At 50.3% G+C, this 12,671-nt stretch overlaps 1 protein-coding gene across 7 annotated transcripts in view; it reads left to right on the top strand.

Annotated features, from left to right (window-relative positions):
- The window catches only part of CACNA2D3 (calcium voltage-gated channel auxiliary subunit alpha2delta 3), a 1,033,852-nt gene that overhangs the window by 504,899 nt on the left and 516,282 nt on the right, over nucleotides 1-12,671 (top strand). For all 7 annotated transcript variants that reach the window (XM_053220354.1, XM_053220357.1, XM_053220355.1 and 4 more), the window contains one exon: nucleotides 357-519. In XM_053220354.1, coding sequence (XP_053076329.1) covers nucleotides 357-519 — 163 coding nt within the window. The remainder of the gene's footprint in view (nucleotides 1-356; nucleotides 520-12,671) is intronic.

Below are 12,671 nucleotides of genomic sequence, written 5' to 3'. Positions count from 1 at the left end.
ACTTCACGTCTCCTTGAACTTAAATGTAGGCTGCATAAGGGCAGGGTCTATCTTCGAACTTTAAAGAATTAAAATATTTTTAGGGCAGTTTTCTCTATAGTCATATAAAAAAGTACTGTGCAGCTCCTTGCAGTAAGGTTTTCTAAGAATATTTTATGACATCGGGAATATTTATATGGCGCTATCATATCTGTGCAAAAGCAGCCATAGACATTAGGGAAGACTAAGAGAGATAGTGTGACCAGAGCAGGATCCATGCGTGTAGGGGACCGCCCGCAACCTGTGCCCACGTCTGTCTGAGTTCACAGCCTTATGCCCTAAGCCACAAGTAATGCCTTTTGACTTTTCTCTTTCAGTATGAATACTTCAATGCTGTGCTGATAAACGAAAGGGACAAAGATGGGAATTTTTTGGAGCTGGGGAAGGAATTCATCTTAGCCCCAAATGACCATTTTAATAATTTGCCTGTGAACATCAGTCTGAGTGACGTCCAGGTGCCAACGAACATGTACAACAAAGGTAAGACTCACCGCTGTGGCTCCTTTTAGAGGGTGAAGGGCAGGACTTGTGAGGGACAGCCCCGGCTGGTTTGGGTATTGGGTTTTATGAAAAACACAACTACAAGCTGGCCGTGTCAGCAGGAGCTGGATAGGTGAGGTGTGCATGCCTGTTGTGCCTGGAGATGGCTCACTGTTTCCCCAGCTGGTGTGTGCATCGAGCAGTCTAACGTGGAATCCAGGGGCTGGCAAACCTTTCCTGTAAAGAGCCAGATAGTAACTAACTTAGGCTTTGTGAGCCATAGAGTCTCTGTTGCAGCTACCCAGCTCTGCAGTTCTGGCACCAAAGCGGCTGTAGACACGACATAAATCAGCGGATATGGCCGTGTTCCAGTCAGACTTTTCATCTACAAAAACAGATGGCTGGGTTTGACCTGCAGGCTGTAGTTCACTGGCCCCAGGTGTAGTCTTTCTCTCTTCTCTTCCATTTCTTATAATGCTTTAGTGGATCAGAAGCCCCTGGGGTTGCGACAGGATCAGCTGTGGTCTTTGCCTAGAATACAAAGTAGAATGGACTTTGTTTTCAGGTTTGAATATAGGATCTGCTCAAATCCAGCCTTCACATAGACTCTAGAGTTCTTTCCCCCAAATTCCCATCTGCCTGTGGAACCTGAGATTATAATGTCCAGAGACAGGGCTCTGGCCTCAGACTGCCTCTGGTTGGTCCTGCATCCATCGCTTACTGACTGTGACCTTGGGTGCACCATCTTGTCTTTTTAGATCTTAGTTTCCACATATCTAGGATGTGGATAATAATTGTGTCCATCTCATAATAATGCAGTTAAGTTCAGGATGTTGCCTTCCTCATCCTCACCTTTAGTGAGTAGGATTTTGCTCTGCGTTCTCAGGCCTGGGAGGCTCCTACAAAAAGAGCCATCCTCCTGGAAAAGTAAGTCAGAGAGCCATGGAGCCATGGCATCTTCAAAGTAAAAATCTGCCGCATTGTCTGCCGCCGAGCTTTCTAAAACATTGGGGGCCAGATTCCACCACCCACCCAATTTCAGTGTCATATCCAGAGGGCAGTGGTCAAGAGAAGGGCTCTGGGTTTGAGTCCCACTCTTCCTCTTGTCAGCTCTGTGATCCTAAGCAGGTAATTGTGCCTTCCCAAGCCTTGGTTTCCCTTTCTGTAAAATGGGGACAAGGATACCACCTCCCTTCCGGGGGTTGTTGTGAGGATATGGAATGATGTGTCTACAGCCTTTGCGACGAGACGCTCATGGAAAGTGCTCAGTGCATCTGAGCTGCTCTTGTTGTTGTCGGGAAGTACCGTGAATATAAATCGCATTTCTAAATTATTCTAGATCACTGTTTGAAGAGCTTGGTCAATGATTAAAGAATTTCTAACTCAATGCCTGAAACATTCTTCTCGTGCTTGTCTTTTGTGGCCGTGCTACTAATGGCTCCCTTCCCGGTTTACCTACTGCCCATCCTTAAAATTCAGAGGAGGCGGTATCCCATCTATTAACTGCTCTGACATTTATTGGGGACCCCATGGTGAACCAGACAGAGCCCCTCCCTCTAGGGGGTCACAGTTTATTTGGGGGAAATAGATAGGTAATGAGATCATTAGAACGCTGTGTGTGTCACCTGCTGGCTACAGTTACAGACATCTGGGGGCAGTGGGAGCTCCAAGACGGAACCTGACCATGTGCTCGTGTGGGCAGCCACATGTTTGTCTTTTTCTGTCTCTCTTAGAGATAGTGATGCTGGGCTGAACTGTCCCTAGTGGGCTCTGGGCTGGACTATATCCTGTGACCTAATCTTTACTTTGGACTCTTCCCTAGGACAGATCCCTTAGAGTCTAAGCCTCCTTAGAGGGCTGAGCTCAACCTCGTCCAGTGGTTGAGGACCTCGTCCTAGTCCTCCAGGGTGATCCCGTTAGCTGAGGAAGGAAACCCCCTTCTGTGCAGTGTGGCTGGAAGAAAGCCATCCTCTCAGCATTAAATACATTCTCAACTGAAGATGAAAAATTAACAAGATTTTACAGAGCAATTTCAGGCATAAAACAATTCAGAATGATCTTTTAAAATATGGCAGCTGCTTCAAGGTTGCTCGAGCCATTAGCACCATTATAGAGGTTTAATTGCACCTTGAGCTTTAAAGGCATAATTGTACCTTTCGATGGCAGCAACACATAAGGGACCAGCACTGCCATTGATCACACAGGCTGCAGAATCAGGGCTACGAGACTTGCTAGGCAGAATCTTAATAGATCACTTGAACCATGGAAGTAGGTAATAATATTTAAAGTCCTTGTAGGGCCTGCCTACCACCCCTACCCAGACTCACTGGTCCCCCAGCTAGGTCGTGGGGTCATGGACTGAGGTCAGCCAGGCACTGGATCTTGTCTCTGCCAAGCAGTGAGTAGCTAGCGGCCCAAGGGGGAGAGGAAGGGACTTTAGGAAAATTCCTGTCTCCATTCCACCTAATTCAAACCAGCCTCAAACAGTCTTTTTTTCTTTTCAAGCTGCAGAAATGTATTTCATGTTAAGAGGGCTTGCCAGCTCAGATCTAGTTATTGATGACATGTACGTAGGGCACGTGCTCAGAGCTTGGTCGCTGACTGCTGTGACATTCCTAGGTTAGAAATCTTGCCCTGACAGAGGAAACCAGTACAGGGTCCGCTTTCTAGGCAGCTTGGACATAACCGAGTGGGCTCGTAGCAGGGTGGTTTGACACTTGCCTACGAGCTGCTGTGTGCTGTGCTCTTGGCATAACTTCTTGTCACAGCTGAACACAGCTGGTAAACACTACCTGCTTGTCGCAGTCTGCTCTTCGCCTCCTTGGCTGGGCCTTGCAACCAGGCCGTTCACCCAGGTCAGCATATGCCCCTGCTGCAGGTGCCTTTCTTACAGGCACTGCGAGAGACTGGGGCATCAGAGTGCATGGCACGTGGGCAAGCCATGAGAATTCAAAGAGCCACATTCCAAGTCTTTAGAAATGTGTCTTAGGATCCTTGTGGTGCCCTATGCAGCAGCTTCTTCACGAACCTTCTTCAGTAGAGGTTTGCTCAGTGGCTACTCTGGCACCCCCAGCCTGTGCATCTTGCTGTCCGTGACACTTCTTTGAAGAATGGCTGCCCATGCCTCTGGAGCCGTGGAAACTCCGCTGCCTGGACGAGTAAAGCATGAGGCAGGATGCTTGTCTGAGGACCACTGATGGTTTGACAGTAGATTCAGATAAAACCGAATTCTTTTTTAAGTCCTCTTTGGGCTGAAATGGTGTAAAATTCACATGCACACACATGCACACATGTGCATGTACGCATGCCTACATATGTGCACGTGGGCATGTGTATAGTTTGTGTATGTGTGTTTATATATGTGTGTATGAAAGAAAAACTCTGCTCTCAACCTGCCCTTTTATTCCCACTTGCACCTCTGTGCACCCAGGTGAGAGTTCATGGAGTATACCTTTGTCTTTCTTCCATGATGCCCTGTTTCACTCCATTTCTGTCATCCCTGCCTCCTCTTTCCTCCTTACGCAAATGTTCTTCTCAAAACCAGTTCAGTAAACCTTTCATTCGCTCTTTTATTACGTGACTTGGGTTTCTTCCTTGGTTTTAGCATTGTTTTGTCCCAGGAGTGCATTGCATACTTTTTTTCCTTTTCCACTTGGAGTTCTCTGAGGGCGGGGCACCCTGCTGGTTCAGCCTGGTGCCCCACTTTGCCCTAAACAGCATGCTTCTTGCTTATTGGGTTTTCTAGAGATGTGGGATCAGCTGGGAGATACCAGTGCCCATGCCTCCTGGGCTGTGAGAAGTCAACCCTGGTTGTAGTGTTCCCATGGTGTTCACAAGCAGCAGAAACATATCCTGGCTGATTTAAATGGAAAAGAAACCTTTTGAAAGGACATTGGGTCACTCACAGACTCTCCAAGAGAGCTAGAGAATAAGACTTGGAAAATGGTGGGGACGGAGGGTGGCCAGGGGTCAGCCACACCCAGAGCCAGCCTGGTGAGGCTCCTGCACTGATTTGCCCCACCAGTGCCCCTGTGACTGCATAAAGTGTCTGTGCGTCATTTTCCTCAAACTTAAATTGGAGATGATAATCCCAGTGACCTGCTTCAGGGGGTTGCAGTGCGAGTTAAACATTTAGAAGGATGCTTGGTGCATGGTGACTGCCTGGTACACAAGCTTGGGCTAGTTTCTCTTCTCCTCGATCCTCAGCATCCTTAGCTATACAGCAAGTGGAATAACAATCCTAACCTTATGGAAGTACTGGGAGCATGGCAGCAGCGATGCCCATGTGGGTTGGGGAGGAGTGGCTCACCCACTGATGTTGGCTCCTGTCACCTGCTGGCTGGAAAGTACAACCCATGCCATGGGGCTGCAGTCAGATAGCACAGACAGGTAAAGCATGTGGCCTGTCAGGGAGCCTGGTACTTGACGAAGGCCAATGCACTCTGCTATTATTGTGACCATATGAGTTTGTTCAATTCTCACCGCAATTATGGTTAAGAGAGGAGGACCTTCAGGCGGAGGCAGGGTTAGAACCAGGCATTTTCATTGTGTCCTGTCTGGCCCCCCCACCACCTTGGTGCCTGGGTTGGTAGACTGGGAGTCATTTTTCTCAAGGGCTTGGAACCCAAGACCTGGATATAGACCAGAATTTGGACTGTAAGCCTCTGCTTACATCTTCTGTCATGGCTGCGGAAGAACACAAATGGGCAGTTCCATGACGCTGGGTTGTTTTGGGGTTTTGGCTGCCAGTCTGAGAGTTTTCACCTTCCTTGTCCCATTCTGCTCCCACACTTCCCTCCTTCCTTCCATCACTGTGAAACAGTGGCACTGCCTCTGAGACGGAGGAAAGCCAGAAGATAACCGTGGAATAGAAAAGGTGATGGGTTCAATATGTGCCCATAGATAACATTAAACACACATGACTCTATGATTCGGCTGGGGGGTCAGCAGGGAGGGAACGAAGCCTATAGCTTCTGAGTATTTTTAGACCAAGCAACAGAGAGGCAGAGGTCACAGTTTCTTTCTTGGCAGTTTTAGCCTGGATAAAAAATGCAAATCTTAGAAGTTAATCTGTTTAAACTTTTGCGTCATTTTAGCACCTTGGCCTTGTTTTCTTCCCTCCTCAGCCCCATGAGGACACTGAGGCGGTGTTCTCGTGTCTGTGTTTCAGATGAAGAAACAAAGGGTCAGAGAAGCCCCGTGACTTGCTCCAGGTCACACAGGTAGGAAGGCTCATGCCAGGGTGGACCTTGACATCCTGATGAGGGGTCCAGCTTCCTCTGATGCCTCTCTCAGCATGAGCTCTGAGAAAGTAAGGACCTGGTCCCCCAGGGTCCCCTGTCTGGGGCTCAGTCACTTCCTGCCCACTTTCGGATATAGGAATTTTTGCTCAGGCTGAGAACCTCAGCCCTAGGCCTATCACCAGCCTTCCTCTGAAGCTCTAACTCTCCCTGGGCACTGCCAGGGCACAAGTCCCCATGGTAGTGATACCCCAGACGCTTCTCCTGAGTCTTGTCTCTGGCCACTCTCTGGCCAGCCCTCCTCCCCCTTTCTTCCATGACATACGGCCTAATGATTTCAATGACTTGAGTTCCCACTTGAGCTGGGGTGAGCTGCTGACCCAGGTAGCTTTTGCATATCAGCCCTGCAAACATTTTTGGCCTAAGAAGTACAAAGGCTCCAACTGTTGGCTTAGGATACAAAGGGGGAGATAGCAGAGAGAGGTGGTCTGCCTGGCAGAGGTGGGAGAGGGGCATGACCTAGGCTACCTTTTCTTCTTCTTGGTTTCCCCGGCAGGGTGTCTGGTCAAGTGGACTGGGTTGCACAGCTCTCCTGTGTGTGTGTGTGTGTGTGTGTGTGTGTGTGTGTGTGTGTGCGCGCGCGCGCGCGTGTGTTATTGGGGCGGGGGAGAGTGTCCAACCCCTGAAAATGAAACAGGCCTAAGGAAAGTGAGACCCATAGCCAACGTGGCAGAACCCAAGGATTCAGTCTGTGTGCTACAACCCAGTAGGTTCTTCTAAAAAGCCCAGGGAAGGACAGAGGTCTGGTGAGGGGGACTTGGGTCCCTGGTTTGGAAGAAGAGTATGCTTGCTGCTGTACAGATGAGCAGGACTGCTGGGTTTGGATTTGTCAGATGTCACAACCTGTCTTTCACATGTTGGGTTTGATAAATCGCAAAACACGCTTTGCCAAGCACTTCTCCCCTTAATTACATGTGTATATTTTAAGGGAGATTTAATCCATATGTTTCTGATTTGTTTACATGGAAATCATTTAAATGTTTTCTAAGAGCCATTTGATGTGCAGGAAGGCTCATGAACCTTTTAAAGAGCTGTGTTAAAAGTGACATCACCAAGACAGCGATATAGGTTGTTCCTGACTTTGCTCCCCTCGTGAGAACGGCCAACATCTACTCACCAACAAGACACCACTGAGAGAAACCCAGAACGCGGGGCTGAAGCGGAAGCACCCCCACACCACAGAGACCAAGACAGACAGCGTTAGGGGGTAAGAGGAGCAGTTCCACGCGCACCCCGTTCCCCTCCCCCGGGCCAGTGCAGGACCACCCCAAGGAAGATCCCTCAGAGCCTCCGTTCCTACCGGTTGGAAAGGAAAGCCCAGGGGTGACAACCAACCTTCCCCAGCATCGTGGGTCACTTTGGGGGAGCCCCTACCCTGATCTCACACTACGGGGACTGCAGGGGAATCTTCGGGGCCCAGACGCTGGGGATCAGACTGTGATGAAGAAGGGGGAGGGGCTGGCAACAACCAGCACGCGGGTCTCGGTGGACCGAGTTCCCGCCCGCAGTGCCCAAGCGGTGACCCGAGCCGGCGGCTCTCCTCCTCTGCGCAACCGAGTCAGGGGCGGACTCTGACCAGAGATCTTGGTGGGGTGGGCTCTGGGGTGGTCCAGAGACCAGTTTGCCCCCACTCATGCAAGGTGCTGAGTCACAGCCCCAGCTGCTGCGGTCCCATGTGACCAGAGGGCTGGCCACAACTCCTGGCAGCCGTGTGCAAGAGGCAGGATGGCAGAGCTGACCCCCCTCGCCCCCAGGGCACAGCCAGCACTGGGCATGCGGGCTTCCGTGCTGTGCACAGGCAAGAAGGCTGATGCATAGCCAAGGCTGAGGTTGAGCTCCTGGCCCCTCCTATCTTGAGAGCCTGTTGGGAAATTGAGAGGAGGCTGGATTGTGCCCCACCTCCCACCCAGGCAAGGGGGCTGAGACATAGCCGCGCCCACCGTGGAGGCCCCTCCTGACTAGAGGGCTGGCACCACGCCTGGAAGCTGTGTGGCCCAGGGGCACTCAGGCTGAGGGAAGAGCAGACGGAGCAAGGCCCGTGGCCCCGTTCAGCCAGGGAACTGGGCTGCGAGCTGACCCGAGCTAGGACAACAAGCCCTTTGCTGGGTGAAGAGCTGCTCCTCCCCCGGCCTCTGGCAGGCAGGGAGTCTACTCTGTGGCCGTGACCTTCCCTGAAATGAGCCTTGAGCCTGTCTGACCCGGGAACCTAACAGAGCACAGGGGTTGCTGCAGAGCCCATTCAGCGGCCCTACAGACAGTGGCACTCTGAACACCGAGCATAGGCCACGGCTTCCCCCGTCTGCAGAGCAAAACCGGTGGCCTCCCCTAACCAGGGAAATCGGTGCACACTCGGGCCTGACTCGGGCCCCCAAACAATGAGCTGTACAAGCCCTGGGCCGTGGCCTGACACCCTGCCAGGGCAGGGAAGCTAATTCATAGCCCCACCTAACATTGAACATAGCGCCCAGGCCCACCCGTCTCGGAAGCCTGACCAGAGAATCCAGGCCAGCACAGTGCCCTTCCTACACAGTCACTCGGGTGGGGGACCGGGCCAACAATGCCACTCAGCTGTTGTCACCCAGGCACACCCCCTCCTGTCCTCAGAGCACTCTCAGTTGCCTTTCCTGAAAAGAGATAATAGCCGGTCCCACCTGCCCAAACACATTCCCAGCAGTCACACCCAGAAACCTCCATTGGGCTGACTGCTGAAGAACTGAGTCTGCCAAGGCAAACCTGGAAGAGGAGGCCCATTACTCAAACGTGCAAATACTAGTGTAAGGAATCAAGGCACACGAAAAGTCAGATGTTAGCTAAACTTACTGTGGTAATCATCTCACAGTATGTGTAAACCATCTTGCTCTATGCCTTAAACGTATATAATGGAGTATGTGAATTATTTCTCAATAAAACTGGGGAAAGAAGAAAAAAAGAGAGCGCCAAACAAGAAAAAAAGATGGATTTAAAATTTTTTACTTTTGTTTTTGCATGTGTATGTGTGTCTGAGAGAGAGAGATAGACAGATTCCAGGATATCAGAAACAAATTTAGACTCTATGCGGTTTGTTTTCTCCTAGGAATTCTGAACTGAAGCTTCTGGAATAGGCTTGAATCTTGCTTTCATGTTGTCTCCCTACACTAAGTGAATGTGCTGGTGCTGTGGCCAGAAATTTGAATCAGGCGTCAAGATCAGAGGTCAGGCCTGAACACATTGCTTTGGTCCTAGGGAGGGAACCTCCCTGCCACATGGCCCTCTGGTGCCTGCATCCTCACCAAGACCAGGTGAACTTTCCCGACCCCTGTTTCGTCAGTTCGAGAGCAGCAGGACCCAAGTGTTTGGCAAGATGCACGCAAGATAATGGTGCTGGAGTGACTCCACAGCTGTCACCCTGAAGTACTCACATTTCTTCTCTCCTAGTTTAGATGTCATATTTTCATGTCACAGAATAACTAACTCTGTCTTGACATTCATGGTTTGAGTGGCTGAGTACAAGTTCTTTTAGAAGTTCCTTCACACTTGTGTGTGTGTGTGTGTGTGTGTGTATGTGTGTGTGTGCATGCATTACACCAACATAGGTCTGCATAGATGTGTGCACGTGTGTGTGACAGGTTTGTGTCTCAGAAGTGGTGTTAATGGAAGGAGGGTGTCCTGTGCCCACAATGCCCTTTAATGCTTAGGCTTAGGTTTAGGCTTAACCCAGAAGTTGTGCTTGTTGAATACGTGGCTGAGTGAATGGATGAACAAACAGATGAGTTGATTACCCTATACTGAGCACCTTAGCTGTATCATCTCGTCTGCCACCAGCCCTGTGTGGTAGGCAGCATACCTACACCGTCCTTCACCACCTACTATGACAGCATTCCAGGGCATGCCTTCCATGGCCTCTGTGCTACAGTTGGGTCTGGCACACAAAAACGGGGTAAAACTCAACACACGATTTTGGGTGCTAGTGGGCCATATCCTAAAAAGCAAGTGGGAAGGGCCCCTGCCTGAGGCTCTCTGAAACATTTTGATATTCCTTCGGTCTCCTTCGCCCTGGGCACTGACCCAGGCAGAGGCCGCTGTCTCCATTCTGATCCACTTCCAGGCCCTTCCCAGAGCCATCAGGGCGTCTTTGGAGCACGGCAGGCCCAGGCTTGTATCACAGTCTAGAGGTGCCAGTTTGGTGGACTAGGGAAAGGCAGTGACCTCCCTGAGCCTCAGTTTCCCCATCTGTGAGGTATGGAGTGTCATTTGAAGATTACAGGAGATAAGCGTGCAACGCCCAGCATAGCATCTGGCACATGCAGACACTTGACTGATACACTTTGGCTTCTCCACACTGAAGCAGTTTCTAGCCCCGTGTTCCCTAGGGGAGTTACTAAAGTGGCCCTGCCCCCAAACCCGGGCACAGCCTTGTGCTTCCCTTCGGCTTAGTTTGTAGGGTGAAGTGCAAATAGGCTGATAAGCATGCCCATTTATTGTCTCCCTCCTCTTCCTGGTCATGGACTTAGGACTCCATTCTCCTAACAGCCTCCCCTTAGGCTCTGTCCTCCCCCCCCCCCAGCATGCTTTCACCCTGCGCCCCCTCTCCGCGCCCCCCCTCCGCCCGCCCCCTGCCCCTGCCCAAGCCAGGCTTGTCCTTTCCTGTGAGCTTCACTAGTGACTTGTCTTTTCTTCTGGCCTCAACCCTGCTCTCCAGAATAGCCACCTGTCCTTATATCCCCAGTGTAGTGGTTCCTTTTTCATTTGACTCTCTCCCCTTGAACTTGAAGGCAGAGGCTGGTTTGTTTTCTTCCATCCCCTTAGGAACCTAGCAGAAGGAATGGAATAGGAAAGATTGTCCACTGACCTGAACTGAGTCCTATATTATTACATAACTACCTGAATCCTGCATTACTACAGTACTACCTGGTTCCCACATCACCACATTCCCACATTACTACCTGATTCCCACATTCCCACAGGTCGTCATAAATGGATTGGTATTTTTTGTTTTCTGTTTTTTGTTTTATTTCCTGCTTGTTGATCTGTACATTCTACTTCTATTTGAATTTGATTTCTGAGGAGAGTGTTGCTTTTGAAGACAATAGTTTTAGATGTGTGTCTAATGAGGTAATACTTTCAGGGTCTTTTACTTTGTTTGTATTTTGTAATCTCTGTCTTTTTTTCTGAATAATAGAAATTGAGATGCAGGCTTGAAATGGGATAGGAGCTGAATCTGGGCTAAGAGGAAGTCTACAAGCTGGTGCCCAGGCAGTAAAGGACATTGTAAGAACAGGAGTGATTGCTAATTGTGTGTTTTTTGTTTTTTGTTTTTTTTCACCTGGTGTCTCCACATTTATGAAATGTCACAGTAATCGTAGACAGAGTTGGAAGGTGACTTTTTTTTTTAAATTTTAATGACTTGGAATTCAAAGTCATTCCTATGATAACACCACTCATAGGAGCTTGCTTTCTGATCTGTCTTTGGTTGGGACGGGGAGCCACCTTCCACACTCCGAAAGTGATAGCAGTGAGTATTGGAGCCCTGCTGACAGTCAGGTGTGTTCCAGGAAGGAAAATGGTAGGACCACTGTCCCCGGACTGACGCAGCCAACCACGATATGCCGCAGGTCCCCAAGAGCAAGAAGGGGACCACTCTGCTGGAAATGCATGCAGAGCCTCCAGGATTTGGGGAAGAGCAGGGGAAACATGTGGGTAGGCCTCCTCAACAGCCCTCCCTGTAAGGCGCTGGCTCAGGGTGGGGCTTGTTCAGGGGCGTGCTGTTGGTCTTAGTGTGAAGGTGACATATGTTTGTTGCCGCAGTGAAGACCTGGGCCCCCCGACGAGGGCTCAGGCTGTACTGCTTACTCACCCATAAAGTGGGCATTCTGGCAGCACCTATCTCCCAGGGGGTGGGGAGGGTTAAACCAAGCCCTGTGAAACCGGCACTGTGGCTGGTACCTTGTAAAAGCTTAAGAGTCACTTTTGTTAGTATTGCTATAAGAAAGGCATTGAAAAGCCCACGATGGTGAGGCTTATTCCTGGGAATATCTCTGACACCCAACAAGGTAATATTCTCTTTTGTCCTGCACTTTGCAAGGCCTTTTATTACTGGAGTTTACATCAAGAAAATTCAGTGAACAGCAGACTGTGTGGACCCAGAGTTGCTTGTGGGTATCAGAAGCCCAGGAGCACCTTCCGTATGCAGTGGGGTCCCCCGGGTCCCCGGCTCTCACTCCTGCCCTCCTCTGCCTCATTGTGTTCAGATTCGGACACGGGCAGCCTCTGTGAGTCCAGGCCCTACTGCTCAGGCCACGTGGCTGAGCAGTATATTGCTGTCGGGAACCTTGATGTCAATGTCAATTAGATATCAATTATAAGGCTTCAAATAATGCTCTTTGCTTTCCTTTTGGGGACCCTCAGCTGTTTGGTGGCACTACCCTTAGAAAGGACATGAAGCAAGCTTTCTTCCTTTTCACGTCTCGCACTGGTTCCCCTCTTTGTAGCTCCCAGTTAATGGAATCTTCTGTCCAGGATGCCCTACCCATTGTCCTTGGAGACACTCACCTGCCCGTGAGTCCACTGATGTCTCCCTCTGTCAGTATGTCCCCTCTGGATAACATGCTACGTGCAGGCACACGCATGACCGGATACAATACAGTCCTACCCACAACCCAGTGAGGTAGGAGCCCTTATTGTTTCCATTTTACAGGTGAGACTACTGAAGCTTTGAGACCTGCTGAGGATGAGTCAGTGAGGGAAATGGGCAAGTCAGCATGTAACCCTGGCCCTGTCTTCAGAACCACTGGGACACCTGCCTCTCCATACTGTGTCCTGTGTACTGCCAGTGCACCCACTGGCTGTGCCCCAGTGTTCAGTTAGCCGTGTCAT

Source organism: Acinonyx jubatus, chromosome A2 (genome assembly GCF_027475565.1).
Source record: "Acinonyx jubatus isolate Ajub_Pintada_27869175 chromosome A2, VMU_Ajub_asm_v1.0, whole genome shotgun sequence".
Taxonomy (NCBI): Eukaryota; Metazoa; Chordata; class Mammalia; order Carnivora; family Felidae; genus Acinonyx; species Acinonyx jubatus.
The sequence above is the reverse complement of the archived record's forward strand: the minus strand, read 5'-3'. Positions and strand labels throughout refer to the sequence as shown.